This window comes from Sinocyclocheilus grahami, unplaced genomic scaffold, assembly GCF_001515645.1.
Source record: "Sinocyclocheilus grahami isolate Dianchi unplaced genomic scaffold, SAMN03320097.WGS_v1.1 scaffold985.1, whole genome shotgun sequence".
Classification (NCBI taxonomy): domain Eukaryota; kingdom Metazoa; phylum Chordata; class Actinopteri; order Cypriniformes; family Cyprinidae; genus Sinocyclocheilus; species Sinocyclocheilus grahami.
The window spans coordinates 215,530-235,396 of record NW_015506164.1 but is presented as its reverse complement, the minus strand read 5'-3'; the positions used below and the strand labels follow the sequence as shown (position 1 = coordinate 235,396).

Below are 19,867 nucleotides of genomic sequence, written 5' to 3'. Positions count from 1 at the left end.
ACATTGTGACCACAGTATGAGCACACAGTGAGTGCGCTGTGTGGTCACACTTTTAGCTCACTGTGACACACACATTGTGACCACACGATGAGAATCATGTGAGCTCATGGTGACATCATTGTGAGATCAAATTGTTGACTGGGAATAACAAGTAAATCATTTTCAGATTATGCTGAAAATTAATTTAAAATGCAGCACTCCTGTGCCTTCTGTGTATTTAGATTTTCAGAGCACTAATCCATGGATCAGACTTTCCCTTTCTACGGTCTTTTCCCTGTTAGCAAAATATTTAATCTCGGGATTACAAGTCTTACCTCTGTTTGCCACCATGACCTTTTTGATCGGTCGATACTCCAGGTTTTGGGGAGACAAGTGGGCAGAACGACAAAACAAACCCACTCTCCTGATGAGCAGAATGCCCATCTTCCCCCTGCAGCCTCCCAAATGCAGAAGCATCCTAGAGAAACACAAATAGAAAAGACAAAGATGAACAAATCGGTCTGGTTGTATTTATCCTTCAGAAAATTGTTTTGAAATAATGGATAGTGGTCTGTACACACTTTAGAATACACGAACCAAGGCTCCTGATGTCTTACCAACTTCACCAAAATAATATTGAATGAGCGTTATGTATTTCCAAAAACGGTTTCATTTTCCACTAGCGATATATCTATACTGTTGTTTTGAATCTGCTGTAGTGAGGGACTGCTGCCATCTTGTGGTCGTCAATTAAACGGTTTAATCTTCCAAAGCGTCTTTACCGTCTATGATTTTACCCAAAGACAGATAAATTACACAAGATCCCTTTGAAAACACAAAGATTCCCTTAATTAGTCTAATAAGGCTGTAATATATATATATATATATATATATATATATATATATATATATATATATATATATATATATATATATATAATATATATATATGTTCCATTTTGTCAGTTCAAATGTATTTCGAGTGTGTACTGTATGTGTTTTTCAGTGGGAAGCAAACTATGAATTACGCCCAGGTATGCTAACTCTCATTTCACTGTTTTACTCTATTTCTGTCTGTGTCTCACCTACACGATCTCAGATGGCAGACATAATATTGAAACCCTTTTTTTCACCCAGTTGTGTATTCAATGCACACACACTAACCTTTTGAACAGCATTGCATTGCATATTTACAAGTCAGATTTTTCTTGGTTTGGCTCAAAGTACTAATTACATATTTATGTTGATAATTTGCCATGTTCAATTTATATTTTGAAATAAAAATGCATAGAAACTCAATTACATTTTCTTTAAAAACTGGACTGCAAATGTGTCTGCCACAATCTTGTTATATAATTGCTAAAGTGTTCTAAGTGATTTTAAGGATGTTGTTATGCTGTTAGCTGCTTACTGTCTCAAGTTTAAAAGAGCCCACTCCAAAGTCTCTATGATATTCTTGTCCCTGATTTTGCTTTGGTCTCTCCTCAAATGTAACTCAATGTAACAATGAAAGGGATTTTAACACTCATTTTGTTCTTAACACATATAACCTACAACATGTTGCAGGCCAATGGTTTGGGGTTTTGTTCAAATCTGTAACTCTATATGAGTGAAATAAATATTAATTCAAGACTTAGAAAGCATCAGCAGATCAGAAGATACATTTTGAGAGGTGCAGTCCATAGGCAGTAATGACAGTAGGTGTTTGTAAGTAAATGGAGCGATTCCTTGGCTAGCTTTTTCTAGGTTAAATGTCATAGGTCATAAGGAGTAGTGGTTGGATGAAAGAGTCAGTGGGTTTGTAGCCCATAAACAGAGAAAAACTTTGAACTAGAGAGTTAGTGGGTGATTAGGTGTCCCTTCATCAAGACTCCTGTGTCAACATGAACTTTGATCGTGTGGGAAAATCCAATGAATGACCTAATTTTTTAACATCAGTAATGAAAACACCAAGTGGAGTAAAATATTTGTATTCACTGCATTGAGTAGAGCTTCCCTGTTTTGGAAAGGAAAAACATATAATGTGGAGAATGTGTAGATATATATATATATATATATATATAAAAAACATAATTTAATTTAGATGGCTATGGCACACCTTTGAACCCACCAATGGTTCCACAAGGGGGAATTACAGAGAAAATATAATGTTCAGCCTATTGGTGCCTTCCAAAATTGCTCAGTTAGCGTTAAATTACTCTGAAGATTGCCCTAAAAGGCCAAGCTGGGTAAAATCAACATACTCAGCCACCTCCGTACACAATCTAAATAGAGCCATACATCAGCAGAGCTTTTTGGGGGCCTTTTGTTGCTCTCTTTTCAGTCTATTCCCTCACCTCTCCTTCCACCTGACTAACACTTCCTGTGGCGTTTGTCCATTAGAGCTCTGGTAAATAGATGTTCTGTGTCTTTACATTCTGAGCAGTGCAAATGTTCTGCCATTAGAGCAGATGAGACCTGCTCAAGCAATACAACACAAATTCACAGCTATGAATTTACAGTCTGAGGTAATGTCACCCTCAGAAGCCAATATGTATGTGTGTGTATATATATATGTGTGTGTGTGTGTGTGTGTAAATAACATCGAACAATAATAATAAAAATAATAATAATAATGCCCACAATATATATTGCAATATACACAACAATACAATTGGTTATATTTTGTCCCTTTAAATGAGGTAAATTCACAAAGTTTAGTTTACTTTGTTTTGTTTTGTTGTTTTGGCTTGGTTTACAACTTTGTTTATCAAACACACAATGTGGAGAACGTGTAGCCTTTAACCCCCCTCACTGAACCAATTCAGGCACTGTGACTGAGTCTTTGTGGATGTTTAATACGTGAGCACTGTTATCTCCCTGTCAAGAACAAATCCTCCTTTGATGAGGGTTACGTGGAGAGACGTGTTTCAAGTTGGGGGTCTTCTTCTTTGTTTGTTTCTCTGTGGTGTTTTGTAACCATTTAAATATCAAACAACACCAGACTGAACTCTGTACAGGGTATTTTATCCTCTCTGGAGTTGAATGATGAATAAGTTAATGATAACAAGATACAACTGATTTGCCAAGTTGCTCAAATACCATTCCATGTCAAGAAGATGAAATCAGATATACTGTCACACAAGTGGCATTTTGTTTTGATCGTTCAGGTAGTACAACTCTACTCTATTGTTCTTTTGCAAACATGTGTCTTCAAATAAATGTGCTGCTGATATGTCCTTAAACCTGCAAGAACAACTGAAAGAGTTTATGTTGCAAAGTCCTGCACCAAAAAACTAACCAAAGGTCACGCAGTCCATGTTCAAAAAATACAGTGTTAAGATCCAAGTTAACACACAGTTTATGTATTCCACTGTCCTGTATTCCTTCCTGAAACAATCGTGCATGTGCATACTTACATTTTCACTTTCACTCACACACAGACAAAAACGAAATAAATGTTGGACCTATATTAAAATAGTGTCTGTTCAGCTGATGAGACCAATACTTAGTTGTATGTTGTGGCCAATAAACAATAAATGGATGATATTAAAATTCCATTAAATTTTGTATAATAAATTAAAATACTAATAACTAAAATTAGTCATTTTAAATGTTACAAAGGAAATTTAGGCATCACAAAATTACTGTATAATGTGCAGCATAAAAGTGGATTTTCATGTAGAAATGTGATTTAAATATTACATGTAAGTCTCATTAAATTATTAGTGTATTTTAAGATTAACTAAAAATGATCATTATATGAGGGTAAAGGTAATATAAATATAAAAATAGAGAAAACACAAGCAAATAAATATCCAAAATTGACAATCATATATCCAGTATCAACCAATATTGGCCAATATCTGATATAGTACCAATACATATATTGAGCAACCCTGACACAACTGGCATTTGGATGGTTGTAATTATGACCAAATCCTCATGAATGAAAATTCACTGAAAACACATTAATCTGACACAGAATACATTTATGTTTAAGAAATGTTCAAGAAATGTTCTGAACACACACATACTCACACACACACTCACTCACTCATTCACTCACTCACTCACTCACTCACATCATGATACTGACATAGTAGTAGTTGAACCACCACGTGCACATGATCTCTGAATACACACACTTCAAAGCAAAGTGTAACATGTAAAGTATCTAATACATTTCCAGTCATTTATCACACCAGACCACACACAGCTGTACTCACTTGTCCAGTCAAGCCCAGATTCAGTCCAAAGTCAGAGCAGGTGTCAGATGTAAACAAATTAATGGGCCAGAAAGTTCTGCCGCAGTCCTGTGATACAATGAGCAGATCCAGAGAACGGAGAGTTGTGACATGCACGCAGGCGTATACACTATCATGTACACAGTCAGAACTGCTCTTCTGTCACACTGGCTGTGAGACTGGAAGGACTGGATCCTGATAATCTCTTTCAGTCTCTCTCACTCACTCACTCTCACTTCTGACCTCTCTCTCTCTCTCACTAGATGCAGGTTTTCATCCTCTGATGATTACGTAACACTTATACACCCCCGTGCATATGGGCCAACCACAGGCGCTATGTTTCCACTAGCAAAGAGCAGCAGGATTTAAAGACTGAGATGGGAGGGAGGGAGGGAGGGATGGATGGATGGATGGGGAGGAGGGGGAAGAGAAAAAATTATAAACAAAGTATTGCTGAATGTTGTGCATTATATGAAGGAAATGTAACTAAACACAAGAAAAAGTTGATTTTGAGTTCCCCTAATTATAAGTATTGCTGAATGTTGTGCATTGTATGAAGGAAATGTAACCAAACACAATACAAATGTGCTAATAATAATATCTTATAATCAGGGGAACACAAAATAAGATTTCCCAGGTCCTGTGATGCGGTGCGACCCATGGATCCAAACAACACTCCAGATTTTAACCCCTTCTCAAGCACCCTCCATTTTGACAAGGGGACATACAGTAAATGACATATTGTAATGCATTGCATTATATCTCTTTGTAAATAATTGCAGCCACTGCATCCCAAATTGCATACTCTCTAAGTAGGTATTTCTTTTAAGTATGGAATTACTTTGTGAAAAAAAGTATGTGCAATATAAGCTGTGTCTTTCAAAAGCTGAATTTGAAAACCGTTCTTCATTTCCCAGGCCATGAAAGATCCAACTGATGGATCTTTTGCAGCCTGGACTATCCCAAGATTCACTGCATGCTGGTGACAATATGACTTATTGGGAGAAAATGGCAGATTACACTTTTAAATTTAAGTAAATAAAATAGCTTTTTGGCTGAACATGATTCAGTCATGGACAGTGGTACCACATGAAGTTATCTGGATATGTCTAATTTTAGATTAGTTTACTCAGTTCCCTTTCATTCGGTCACTCACGATGTCACGTCGGATGACCGACGAATTGGGATCTCGCTTAGAGAGACCAATCTACTTCGAGGGTAAACTAAACGAGCCGATGCACATTGGCATGGGATTATTGCATCCAGCTTCCGCTGATCACAGCGTGAGTATAAGTAGGCAGCAGATGCAGCGCATATTCAGCTTTTCGCTTCGGAGCCGAGTGATCACATCATTCTGCTCCTGACTACTCTACTGAGAGAAGAAGACTGAACGAGTTCACCGCACTCTTTGAGAGCTCTTCGTGTTGGCGGTACAGCGCTTCAGCGGTGGTGTTTCCCGTGTCGAGTGGGTTGCACACATCAGGCTGCACTACCCCCTGTTTGTGTTGCAGGCGGCCATCTCCCCTGTGCGCCTCAGTACGCTAAAATTGCTTTTTCCCTAAAAGAGCAATTACGGGTGCGTCTTTTTAAAGACGATGTTGCGTGGCAGACTTGACGTTACGTCGTTGTAAAGACGATGTGGGTCTTGCTATAGACAACGTATCACCCAGGCGTTTCTGGATGCGGTCGTTACCTGGCGCTGGGTGATGGTCATGACCGCTGCTTCACGTGCCTGGGCATCTAGCACGCTGAGGTGGCGTTTGTGGATGAGTCATGTTGTCATCTTCAGGCAGTAGCACGGGCGGTCTGAGGGTAACAGTGGTGGCAAACCCTCCAGGGAACCAACCCTCGGGGGACCATCGCTCCTCTTGCACTCCGCAACCAGTTGAGCTGCCAATGGAACATGATGGGCGCTCTACAAGGAGCGTACCAGCCGTATCGTTTGGCGCTCCTCCCAATGACCAGATGTCGATCGCTGCATCATTGGGTGAGCCAGAGTTTTCTGGAGACGAAAGTTTGGCTGCGCTGCTGTCCTCCGGGACTGTAGCAATGCCTGAATCGGATCCGGAAATAACGGCTATGCTTTCCCGGGCCACTGTGGGGGTAGGGCTCGAGTGGAGACTTCCACCGTGTCCCGAGTCCTCAAGGTTGCACGGCTGGTTCTTGGGGTGGTCCGCGCTGGTTCTCAGTGCCCCACCTCGGTGCCTTTCTTCCCGGAGGTGCATGAGGAGCTCACCAGGTCGTGGATGGCACCTTTTACTGCCGGAAACCGATCTGCTGGTTCCTCCTCCTGGAGTTACAAGGGTGCCCCTGGTGGAGCGGTCAGTTGCAAAGCAGTTGTGTCCTAATACCGCCTCCACCCGGCAGGGAGAACCGTGCCTCCCCTCCCAAGTCTGTAGGTACTCGACTGGCCAGCGAAGGATGCGATAGAGCCGGTCCCTCCAGCTGATATGAAGACGGGACTTTACAGCCCCTACTTCATTGTACCTGAGAAAGGCGGTGGGTTACGACCACTCTTGGACCTGCGTGTCTTGAACCATGTCCTTCACCTGTTACTGTTCAAAATGTTTACGCAGGAACGCATCTTCGGGTGCATCCGTCCCCGAGATTGGTTTGCAGCAATCGACCTGACGGACGAGTACTTCATGTGTCGACCCTTCCGCACCACAGACCATTGCTGCGGTTCGCGTCCGAAGGACGAGCATATCAGTACGAGGTCCTGCCCTCCGGGCTGTCCCTGTCGCCCCGGGTCTTCACGTAAGTTGCGGAGACATCCCTTGTTCCCCTGAGAGAACAGGGCATTCGCATTCTCAACTACCTCGACGACTGGCTCATATTAGCTCAGTCTCAGTTGTGCGAACACAGGGATTGGTGCTCTCGCACCTCAGCCAATTGGGCCTGCTGGTCAACTGGGAAAAGAGCCTCGAGTTGCTGGCAGTGCACCTTGCCTTAATCTGTCTCAAAGAGCACTTAAGAGGCAAGCATGTACTAGTCCGCACGGACAACACTCCAACTGTTGCGGGAGAATGGCGACTCCATCCCCAGACGGTCCAGCTGATTTGGAGACATTTTGGAGCCACACAGGTAGACCTGTTTGCCTCTCCAGAAACCTCTCACTGCCAGTTGTTCTACTCCCTGACCGAGGGAACACTCGGCTCGGATGCACTGGCACACAGCTGGCTGCGGGGTCTTCGTAAGTATGCATTTCCCCCAGTGAGCCTTCTAGCACAGACACTGTGCAAGGTCAGGGAGGACGAGGAGCAGGTCCTGTAAGTGGCACCCTATTGGCCCACCCGGACCTGGGTCCCGAAACTAATGCTCCTTGTTACAGCCCCTCCTTGGCCGATTCCTCTGAGGAAGGATCTACTGACTTTGGCACCCACTTCCAGACCTCTGGAAACTTCATGTCTGGTCCCAGGACGGGACACAGAGGTTCTAGGTGACCTTCCCCAAGAGGTAGTTGACACCATCACTTCAGCGAGAGCACCGTCTACGAAACACGCTTACACTTTGAAGTGGAAGCTGTTCGTTGAGTGGTGTTCTTCTCACCGAGAAGACCCCCGAAGATGCCCGATCAGAGTCGTGCTGTCCTTTTTGCAGCAAGGGTTGGAGCGAGGGCTGTCTCCCTCCACCCTCAATATCGCTGCAATCGTTGAAGGGAAGCTGCTGGGGAAGCAGCTAGAGATTAGGCTAAATCCTCCATGGCCCCCCTCTATACCATCTTGGGACCTGCCTCTAGTGCTCACAGCACTACAGCAGGGCCCATTTGAGCCTTTGCAGACAGTCGAGCTGAAGTCTCTGTCAATGAAATCTCTGCTCCTGCTTGCACTGGCCTCCATCAAGAGGGTAGGGGACCTGCACGCGTTTCGGTTGATGATTCGTGCCTAGAGTTCGGGCCGGCCGACTCCCAGGTAACCCTGAGGCCCCGGCCGGGCTATGTGCCCAAGGTTCCCACTACTCCCTTCAGGGATCAGGTGGTGAGCCTGCAAGCGCTGCCCCCGGAGGAAGCAGACCCAGCCCTAGCTTTGCTCTGTCCCGTCCGAGCCCTAAGGTGCTACGTAGAACGGACACAAAGCTTCAGGACCTCAGACCAGCTCTTTGTCTGTCACAGAGGCCGGCAGAAGGGAATGCCGTCTCTAAGCAGGGGATAACCCACTGGATAGTGGATGCAATCACCCTGGCTTATCAGGCACAGGGTGTGCGCTGCCCGTTCAGGTTGCGTGCTCACTCAACTAGAAATGTTGCATTCTCCTGGGCGCTGGCTCGTGGCGCCTCGCTGGCAGATATCTGTAGAGCTGGGCGACCCCTAACACGTTTCTATAGCCTTCGTGCGGAGCCGGTATCCTCCTATGTTCTCACCTCAAACGGGTAGAAGCACTGAGTGGCCCCGGCTTCGGGTCGGCTTGCTAAATCCGCTCCAGAGAGTCCATATAGTAGACCTGTTGAGCTCCTCCATCCTCTCGGCAGCCAGACGTGGTGGAGTGTCCGGCACCAGGCCCTCTCTCGATGAATCTGTGAGATCCGGTAGAGGGCTGGGTTCCATATGTAGAGACCTAAGTGGATCCCATATGTGTAAAATCCACGGTATGGCCTCAGAACCCGTGTTTCCCCGGCAGACTTCTGCCATTCCAAGAGGGTTACAATCACCTCCAATCTTCCATATGCACCTAAGGAATGTTCATATGTGTATTGCTTCCGAAACCTCCTTCGGGACCCTGATAGGGGCAGTACCTGTGGCCCTTTGTTAGGGATACCAATTTGTCGGTCATCCGACTGAAAGGGAACGTATTGGTTACGTATGGTAACCCTCGTTCCCTGAAGGAGGGAACGGAGACATCACTTCCCGTCACCACAGCTCCTGTACCACCGCTGAGTGGCCTAGTCACCTGCTCGGCTCCGCAGCGAAAACCTGAATATGTGCTGCATCTGCTGCCTACTTATACTCACGCTGTGATCAGCGGCAGCTGGATGCAATAATCACATGCCGATGTGCATTGGCTCGTTTAGTTTACACTCGAAGTAGATTGGTCTCTCTAAGCAAGATCCCAATTCGTCGGTCATCCAACGTGACATCTCCGTTCCCTCCTTCAGTGAACGAGGGTTACCATACGTAACCGAGATGTTCACTTTCATCCTACATTAAGTATAGAGTAGATATAACATGTATGGAAACATGCTTTACACTTCACCACAATGGTAACTCACCCAAAAACACCCAACATAAAAGAAAGTATTTTAAAATGCCAACATAATAGAACATTAAATGTTAACAAGTCTCCCTATTTTCTTATGTTACTAAAAAAAAAAATGCTGGGAAGTGTAACATTTATTTTGAGCTACTAGATTGAAACATGTTTTTTTTCAAAATGAAAACATCAAGTAAAAAAAGTAAGAAAAAAAAGTAACCATCTCAAGTCAGTTTAGCATGATGCAATCATGTTTTAATGAGAAACCTGATACAATAGTGTTACATCAAAATGAATTGCTTAAATGAAATGCACAGCATAATTAAAAAAAATGTATTAGTATTATTATTATTTATTTAATTTTAATTTTATTTTTGTGCTATATTGGGTTTCAACGTAGTGGAATTTAGACAGGTTGTGAACCCTGTTTTGTTTTCAGACAGTTAAATATAACTTTAAAAAAAAGTCCAGTACAAATGTTACTGCTGCTTGTCAACAGCAGCTGTCACAGTTGCCAGGCGACAAGAGCAATCCTCTGTATGCTAGACCCTCTCATTTTATAACACCAGGGGCCAGTTGCATAAAAGATTTAGTCTAGTCTTAAAAGTTAGTCAGCTAATTGTTTTCTTTAAGACAGGGGCCAGTTACATAAGCAGTCACTATGTTAAGACTGTGTCTTAAGAAGTTTGACCAACTAGTAGCTAGCCAAGAGATAATGCCTTAACATAATGGCTAAGTTTATGCAACTGACCCCAGGTTTTACCTTCACAGCCTTTAAAGTCCACGTCCTTTGAAGGATGCAGCCTCAGAATTGTCATGTGACCTACCAACATCAACCTCAGTGCCACTCACAAATCCTCTCACCGTGGCCTCATGGGATAGTAAAGTGCCCATCCGATTCACACTTCAGAATCTCGCCAGAAGTAATAGGTCATCTGGGTACTTTTTGCCTATACTTTATTATTAATACTGTGAATTCAGACATTTTGTTTACATACAGTCTTGTCATAACATCTTGTTGTTGGTCTGAATGTCAGCACATTTGTGATGTAATTTGGCCAGATAGGCATGAGACTGAATGCTCTGCCAGCAAAACAACAGCACTCTTGTTCACGGGATGTGCTTAATATGGGGCATTATAAATTGCACTATATGCATCAAGTAGTGTGCATATTGGTGTATCTAATTTGACTTTTTTTTTTTTTTAAAGAATAACAACTCAGGCTACGGCCCTTGTTCTTCAGAAACAGTGGTGAATGGTTATCCTGCTGCACTGATAAGGCAGTGAACTAATCATAATAGAAAAACAGGTTTTACAACACAGTTTATCTCATGCTTGTTGTTCTCATGTAGAGGTGTATAGATTACTCACCTATCCTTATGTTAATGGTAAAATTTCCCACTTTCATCTCTTTGTTTCAGTTCCAGTCTCACTTATTCTTACACCCTATCTTATCTTTCTTTTTATTTCTCTCTCTGTGAGTGCATTTGTTGTCAGATGACGGCAGCTTTTTTTTCAGAATGTTGACTAAAACTTCACACTCCTAAAACAGAAATATATTAATCACACAGTCTCTCCATATCACATGTCAGAAAAAAAAACAGAGAAGAAAAATACCAAGGCATAGAGAAAGAAAGAGATAGAGAGAAAGAAAATAATCATACAATAACATTAATACTGTAATAGGTTTACACCACTTTCAAGCTGTGTCTGCAGAGTTTTAGCAAAGACAATTTAATGCATTTGTGAAAAATTACAGTAAGAATGACAACTGTTTTAAGTGTGCCAGTACTAGACAGAAAGCCTCTTATTAGGTATTCATGACCTTTTTACTGCAACAAAACTAAGCTTAAATGTATGACGCTCTGGAATAGAAATAGGAATAATAGTATGGACAGAAATATTTGCATAAACATTACTGACTAATAGCCTTTCTGATTGTGTCACCTAAACAATGTTTTTCCCTCCAAGAGGATCATGGATTCATGATTATAACATTGGTCCAATGTAAACAGACAACTTTCTATGCTGGAACACGCAACATAAACGATACGCTGGAAATAGCAGAAGATATCTCTTGTTTTCCTTGTTCTTTATTGCAGCTGTTGGCTTTATATTGTTAAAGGAAAACCTGCATAAAGATAAGAGTAATGATAAGAAGGCACTCAACTAATTAAATACTTAAATATATGGCATGGTAAATAAAATACTCCATCTCCACTTTACATTAAAAAAAAAATACACCAAAGATTAAGCTGTAGAACTTCCACATGCTTTTTGTGGAATCACAAGCCATGTGTGTATCTTATCATACTCAAAGTCTTTTAATCAAGCATAGCCTTTAAATCAATGTAATCCAATGGAAAAGAGAGAAAAGAATGTCAGTAGGCAATGTGTTCATTTTATTGCAGCACATGTTAACACAGAGTATCATCTGCCAAGGCCAAACTAGCGATGTCAGAGGCATGTCCAAATCAAATATATTGCCACACTGGCCAACAATCCTCTTTAATCTTTAGAGTGTGATGATGCAAAGCGTTCTGCACAAGAACATTCATGAGGAGCTCAGATAATCAGAGATGTGCATAGAGTGCCCATAAAATCTTTATTTTAAAGCAGAAATTAAAGGGGTCATGAATTGAGTATTCAAATTTACCTTGATCTTGTATCATATAAGTTGTCACTACACTATAAAAAACTTTCTGTAAGTTTCAGAACTCAAAACGTCTTTATTAGCCCAAAATACAGCTATTATTGAAACTAAGGTGCCAGAACGTTTTGTTTCATATTTCATCTCAGTATGACGTCATAGTGTGACGAAAGACCTCCTCTGAAAAAGATCAACACCAGCCTCTAGCTACGTCACTGCCTCATTAGCCCCGCCCACTATATTTTATAATAACATGTTTACGCTGTGTTTCTATTGCTTTGTCTATTACAGATTGCTTGATATGTACTATTTATACGTTTTTAACCAAAATGACCCATATTCTTTTCAGAGTACATCGTCCATCCAGTGTCCATCTATTATTTTTATATGCAAACTTTTACCCAGTAATAGAATAAATAAAGCTACAATACAGCAAATGATTACTGCGCTGCAATCTTGTGTTTAATAACCCTCTGGTGTTGTTTGGACATTTTAAACCATGTTTTGAATTTTAGAAATGTTTTGAATTTTTAAAAATCGCTACTTCATTGCCATTGTAGGATATCAGACCGAATCAGACAATGTAAGATTTGATAAAGAACAGTTGAAACACGAGGAGCCCAAATTCCACAGGGGCCCAAGACAACAGGATGTTCATAAATCAGACCCTAGCACTAGCCAGTCTGAAGCAAGCCTAACCAACTCTTTCACAGAACAGCTTTCAACATTAACACAAAAGGAACACACTGATCATAACAACTCAGGAAGGAGATTGTCAATTTTGGGGCAAGTAATGAAGATTAATGGTCAAAAGAGATGCACAGCGTGACCATCACATGGTAACCAGTGATAGCAATCACAAGCTCTTTGGATTGACTCCCCCACCTAGGAGACAAAGAACAGATTTTCAGAGATTCCTTACAGACCTCTTAACCTCTGGTCTTCACAAAACGTGTCCTCATCCACAGAATGGCACAGAAACGGCCTTTCCATGCACCTAAATGACACTAAAAGTTGGGAGGTGTCCAAAAGCCCAGTTTAAATACTCAGGACACCATCTCTCTCTATCTTAGCTCTTAGCTCTTAGTTCTTGGCTCTCTTCTTCAAGCCCCTTTTTTGCTCGCTCTTTGTTTTACTCTACTTTTTTTAGTCATAGCTTTGAGCTATGCTTTTTAATCATGCTTCTTTAGCTTTTGAGCGTGCTCTGGCTTACACGCCAGCTCCTCCAAAACCATGAGGAGAAACGCCACCTAGTCTCGTCAAACTTTACTTCTATTTCTTTAGTTTATTTTATTTTTCTTTGAGAGTTTCGTGTGTTCCGAGTTAAGTTTTGCCCAACGCCTCGTCTCCGAAAGAGTGGCGTCTAAACTTCAACTTCAGACCACAGCGCCGCGTCGTCAGTCAACGCCCAACCACTGGCTTCCCCAAGACTGAACTTACATTTACATTTACATTTAGTCATTTAGCAGACGCTTTTATCCAAAGCGACTTACAATTGGACTTCCAGCCAATCAGAAAAGCGGGAAACCCTGGTCTGCAAGTACCACAACAAAGGGAACCCCCGTAGAGCAACGCAACGCAAGTACCTCCAGATCCTAGCTAAACTGATGCATTTAATATAAATTTTAACCTCATTGAGGAACTCAATGCGAGGGTTAATTAAGTGATTGATGTTTAAGAGTATTTTCACTATATTTTGAATATAAATGTCCATTGCAGAATTGATGTCATACGGCTCGTTCAATGAATCGCTTGCCGTCTCAGTGATCAGCCGTAAAACAGTGATTCTGTCCAAATTCCCTTTAAAATCTTAAATGATTCCCTTTGCGCTAAATTGACCTGTTTCCCTTACACCATGTTGGATTTTTCTTTTTTTTTTCTTTTTGGAAAAACATGCACAGAAGAATCATTCACAATAATACAAGAATGCACATGAAACAAATTAGAAACAGACGCAGTGTCTCATTCCCTTCTCAGGGAACCATGGTTACATACGTAACCTGAGACGTTCCCTTCCGAGGGAACTTCGAACTGCATCCTCTAGACGTCGCTATGGGGAACGATATACCCACGCCGCCATGCTGAGGGGAGTGCATGCCAGAAACCACTGCGAGCACTAAGTACCAACTCTACCATAGCCATGGGAGTTGCCCCTAGGATGCCTTGACGGCTGTCAGTGACATTATCCCCTCCAGCCAAAGGCCTGAGCTGCATACCATACACAACTTACTTAAGGGGTGGACTGGGATGCCCGAGCCTAGGGCAGAGCTCAAAGGCTTGGAATCAGAGGATTCCTTTGAGGGGATACAGCCAGGTGTCTAAAAACTCACCCCGGACCTTGGCCTATCACCCAGGGGGCTACCGCCAGTTCTGCATGAGCCTGCTCAAGAACTGGCTCAACAGATACTTGGTAGCAACACCCTGCTTCAGAAATGTATCAACAGGGATACATAAGTTGAGTGGAGCCCAAGGAGAAAACCGGGGCTTAAACCAACTCAGAGAAAGGGAACGAGGCTGACAGCACGTAACCCTTACCATACAGGATTTTAGAAAGCATGCAGAATGCTTAGCGTGCACACTTACCACAATGTGGACTTTAGAAAGTGCACAGAAGCACAGCGTGTGCCCTTACCATAGCATGGATTTAGAAACACGTTACTAAAGGGCAACCGAAGCTGTCACTTAGACAGCCTAGGAACCCTACGTGACTGTGGCACGCCCTGGGAGTGACAGTTAATTCAGCCGTAATCTGAGCACATGTGGATTGAAAGGCGTACCTCATAGAAAAACCCACCATATGAAGGGAGTATCGCCAACTCAACCACCGTAGTCACAGATAACTAGAAGGGGCGTAACGCCCAGCTCTCAGACCGAGAGGGGATGCCAATGCCTGACTGAGAAGCAGCATGCTCAAAGATAACCCTCTAGGGTGAGGGAAGCACTGCTGAGCTCACCAAGAGAACAGCCTAAGAGGAAGGCAGAGTCCTGACATGCCACCCAGCAGAGCTGACAGAGCGAAGGATTCAACTCTCCAATGAGAGGGACTCCAATGAGAGGGACTGCTCAGAAGGGAGCAGCGTGCTCACAAGAGACCCTCTACCGTGAGCGGAGCCAGCTAGCTCGACCAAAAGAAGCAACCTGCCAGGGAGGCAGAAGGTAGCCCAACAACCTGGCACGGCTGCTAACCGGAACTCACTGAAGCGGAGGCCCAACTCTCAAAGTAGGAGAGGAACTTCAGACGCTCGATTTGGGAGCGGCATGCTCATAGGTGACCCACTACGGCAGTGTTTCCCAACCTTTTTTTAGTCATGGCACCCTACAAAATTAATTTTGTCACAATATTTGAATTTCTAACTTCAGTATGATACTTTGAAAAGTATAGATATCCGGTACAGCAGGGAATAACTGCAGAATGTACTGTCATACAGATATTTTTAATATTATTAACATTTTTTAATAATATTAAGCGGGATAATACGTAGAGCTTCACACCACGTGCAAGTGAATCCTGAGTGGTGAACTCATTTTCGGCAGCCGGAATTTTGGTGCATCTGTAATTATTGGACATCAGAAATTGATATTATATAATAAATGCTTTTTTGAAAATTTTAGCACTTTAAAAATATTTAAAAAAAATTTTTTTACACGACCCTGCTCTCGATAGACTGCACCCCGGTTGGGAAACACTGCTCTAGGGTGAGGGGAGCACTGCTAAGCTCAACCAACAAAGGGAGAGCAGCCTAACGGGGAGGCAGAGAGAGGCCTAACAACCCGAGGTTGCCACTCAATAGGGTTCCCAAAGCGGAGGACCTGACGAAAGGAGGCCTCAGATGCTCAAATGGGAATGGCATGCTCAAAGGAACCCTCAAAGGTGAGGGGAGCACTGCTAGGCCAAGGGAGGGCAACCTATCAGGGAGGCAGCAAGTGGCCAAACCACTTGATGTCACTGCCAAGGAGCTCAAAGAGCAGAGGGGTTAGCAAAGAAAGGGGGACCCAACTCGACCGACAGTGGTGTATAAAGTTCCTGAAAGCCATACTCAAGTAAAAGTAGATATCTTACCAGAAAATGACTTTGGTAGAAGTTGAAGTCCCCGTTTAAAAAGTAAAAATTAAAAGTCTTAAAATATGTGATATTTATTGTACTTAAGTACAAAAAGTATTTTTTAAAATCTTAAACGTACTTAAGTATTGAAAGTAAAAGTACAAGTAAATGCAAAATGAGAAAGAAGCAAATAAATATATATATAAAATGTTCATACACCACTTGAGTAGCAAGATTGTGTTCAGTTTTAACTCTTTCTTCCATTTTGTAGATTTGGGTAAGAATAAGAAGCACTTCAACTGGTACTTGATGTCTTTCATTCCAACATAAGAATTAATTTCTGGAATCTGCATCTGAAATAGGATTTAGATGTATTTACACAGTTTAATGTAGCTCAGAGGGGACATGTATGCATTTTAACTGTAGTTACAGATGCATAAATAGGCCTAATGTTTTGTTTTTAACATAAAACGTTGAATACTGATATTTGAAATGATTTAAAACATGAAAAAAAAATAGTCGAAATGTAAAATTAAAACTGCTAGTAGGTGGCAGCAAATGACTGTTAATGAGTGAGTCATTGAGATTCAACCAATTTATTCAAACTGCTGATTCATTGAGGAATAAAGCATTTGACTGTGTTAATGAGTGAATCACTGAATAATTTTTATCAACCGATTCGTTTAAAAAGCTGATTCATTCATTAAGTAAACACTGCGAAGAGTGGTGAGTGGAGATGCAAAACAGAGCTGAGATCTTTGTTTGGAACTATTTTCATTGGCAAAATTGAGCAAAATCAAGCAATATTATGTCTAAAATGTAAGTCACTTATTGCTTTACTGAACCTATATACAATGATTATTAAATGTGTTATCATGCTGATATCTGCAGAAAAACTGTACTCTTTGTGTGATATAGATTAATTGAACTTTATTAAATTATATAAATATAAAAAGCATATAGAAGCATTTTTGTCTACAACTTAGAATGCATTGAATTTAGAATTTTAATAGACTAATAAATCAACGTGCGTGCACTCTATGTGTGTGATTTGGTGATATAGCCTACTTGATAATGTCAGATCGCACATCATTACAACAACACTTACCATATTATCGCAGATGATGTTGTATCACACATCCCAGACTCGACTTGAGTGGAAAATGAATCATCTGAGGTTGTACGCGCACTTGTGTGCACATGAGCATGAGTCTAACTTGCAAACGCCAGACCACTGATTCGTCAAACCTGCTTTCCTGCAGTCAGTGTTCTTCTGACTTCTGACTATTTTGTAGTAAGTAATGAATTTGCTTCTGGAAATGTATCGGAGTAAAAGTATACATTTTAATTAGGAAATGTAGTGGAGTAAAAGTAAAAGTTGGCTGAAATATAAAAACTCAAGTAAAGTACAGGTACTCCCAAAAAATACTTAAGTACAGTAACAAAGTATTATTACTTCGTTACATTACACCACTGTCGACCGAGTCACTGGCCGGGGCAGCTTCTTGAAGCAAACACCCAGCCCAGACATCAAGGAGCAAGTCACGAAGCATTATACTCTGAGAAAATGCTCAACCTGAATGAAGGACCAGCGAGTTCTGAGATAGCAGTGTAATACTAGGGACCTGATGGCTGAAGGGGCTCCCTCCAAAGCCCAGCAACTTGGCAGCGCGGTCCAGTAGGCATGAAGCCAAGATATAGGGCTAACATCCAGCCTGGATCCAGTACCGACTGGTGAGAACATCACCATGATCGGTCAACAGCGAGAGGTTCTGACTTCAGCAGGGGAGGTGCTTGCAGAGGTCCTAACCCTAAAACACAGTCAGAAAAACAGGAACAGGTCCAAGTAGCACTGCAGAGAAAACTAGTTAGTGAATTCACATAAACTAGCAATAGAGTGGATGAAATGGATCATACTCATCAACCATGGCTCCCGCGCATGACTCAAGCTCACGGGTATCATCTGAAGGCGAAGTCAAAAGAGCACTTGAATCCGGACCATTAGTAGGTAGTTCTATGGGACATAGAAACTAACCAAACACATCATAGGTCCAACATGAGAGACTGTAATGCGAGCACAGGAGGCTCTTACCTAACCTCGGTCAGGTGGAGGGGATGGTGGCTTCAAAGCAATTAAGGGGAGGAAGATGAGAGCAGATGTTAAAACTCTCAGAGGGAGGTGAGAAGATGCTCAGGTTTTACTCTGGTCCAGACGAGACACTAAATGGGACATAGAAACTAACCAAACACATCATAGGTCCAACATGAGAGACTGTAATGCGAGCACAGGAGGCTCCTACCTAACCTCGGTCAGGTGGAGGGGATGGTGGCTTCAAAGCAATTAAGGGGAGGAAGATGAGAGCAGATGTTAAAACTCTCAGAGGGAGGTGAGAAGATGCTCAGGTTTTACTCTGGTCCAGACGAGACACTAGTCTTCTGTGCCCGCCTCTGACCCTTTGATCGAGACGGGCCAGGACCTCTCTGTTGTTCGGGCTCAGACCTGGACCTTTGTGGAATGAAGGATTTAAAGGCAGCTGAGCGTGTCTTGACCTCCTTAAACTTCTTGACCACTGTCTCGACGGAAGTGCCGAAAAGCTCAGAAGGGGAAACTGACGCATCTAGGAGAAAGCCCTTCTCTTTCGTTCCAATATCCACCAGGTTCACCCACAGATGCCTCTCCGTAACCACCATGGCCACCATAGATCTGCCAATGGCAGTGGCAGCCTGCTTAGTGGCACGGAGAGCGAGATCTGTGGTGCTACGCAACTCAGCCATCTCATCAGGGGATAAACCCTGGCATTTATCCAGGTCTTTCTACAGGTCAAGTCAAGTCAAGTTTATTTGTACAGCGCTTTTCACGATACAAATCATTGCAAAGCAACTTTACAGCAAATTAAGTTTCTACAATATTTAGTGGTAGCTTATCAGTGGTGACGGTCAATTAATGTACATATGGCAGAAATGTACGGAAAAATCAATTAAAGACGTAATAAAACAGACGATGAACACTATTAACAGCAATTATTATATGATGCAATCAAACTTATAGCAAAATGTGGTAGTTCTGTATGTTGTTTCAGGGTTGGTATCATCTGAGGTCCTCAATAAAAACCTTAGATTGTTTTGGTTATTTTCTATGAGTTTGTGGATATGCTCGGCCCTGGCAGCTTTTAGAACCTGTCTATAGCTGGACATACTGTTTTTCCATTGCAATTTTAAAAACTTCCAAGTTAGTTTTTCTCCAATTGTGCTCAAGACTACGAGTTTTTTTCTTGAGAGAATGGGTATTACTGTTGTACCATGGCGCAGTACGTTTTTCTCTAACCTTTTTCAATTTGATGGGGGCAACAGCTTCTAATGTATTAGAGAAGATAGTGCCCATGTTGCTAGTTATTTCGTCTAGTTCATGTGTACTTATTGGTACACAGAGCAGTTGAGATAAATCAGGCAGATTATTTGTGAATCTGTCTTTGGTGTGTGCGGCGCACCGTCTCGATCAGGCTCCTGAAGTCCCTCTTCAGTGTCTCTGTCTGCAGCTTGGTGTCATTCTCCGGTGCTCTCGTCGCCCTTCAGGATCGCGGGTATCTGCGCAGAAACAAGCACATCGAGAACACGAGCACCAGGGAAACAGTGAGTATGAACTTTACCTTCAGCTAACGTAGCACGGACGTGCCGGACGATGGATTCTCCAATGATCACAGCGTCACGTTCCGTCTCGCGGAGGGGAGCGAAGCAGTTCCGGGTGGAGATCTCGAAGACCGGAGGCAGCAGAGGGGGAGAGGT

At 42.4% G+C, this 19,867-nt stretch overlaps 1 protein-coding gene across 1 annotated transcript in view; it reads right to left on the bottom strand.

Moving 5' to 3' along the window:
• The window catches only part of LOC107565168 (pyruvate carboxylase, mitochondrial-like), a 114,262-nt gene extending 109,749 nt beyond the window's left edge, over positions 1 to 4,513 (bottom strand). Inside the window, exons 1-2 of the mRNA XM_016250384.1 lie at positions 4,188 to 4,513; positions 315 to 457 (exon numbers count right to left, since the gene is read on the bottom strand). Coding sequence (XP_016105870.1) covers positions 315 to 456 — 142 coding nt within the window. The 5' untranslated portion in view covers position 457; positions 4,188 to 4,513. The remainder of the gene's footprint in view (positions 1 to 314; positions 458 to 4,187) is intronic.
• Positions 4,514 to 19,867: the final 15,354 nt, after the last annotated feature.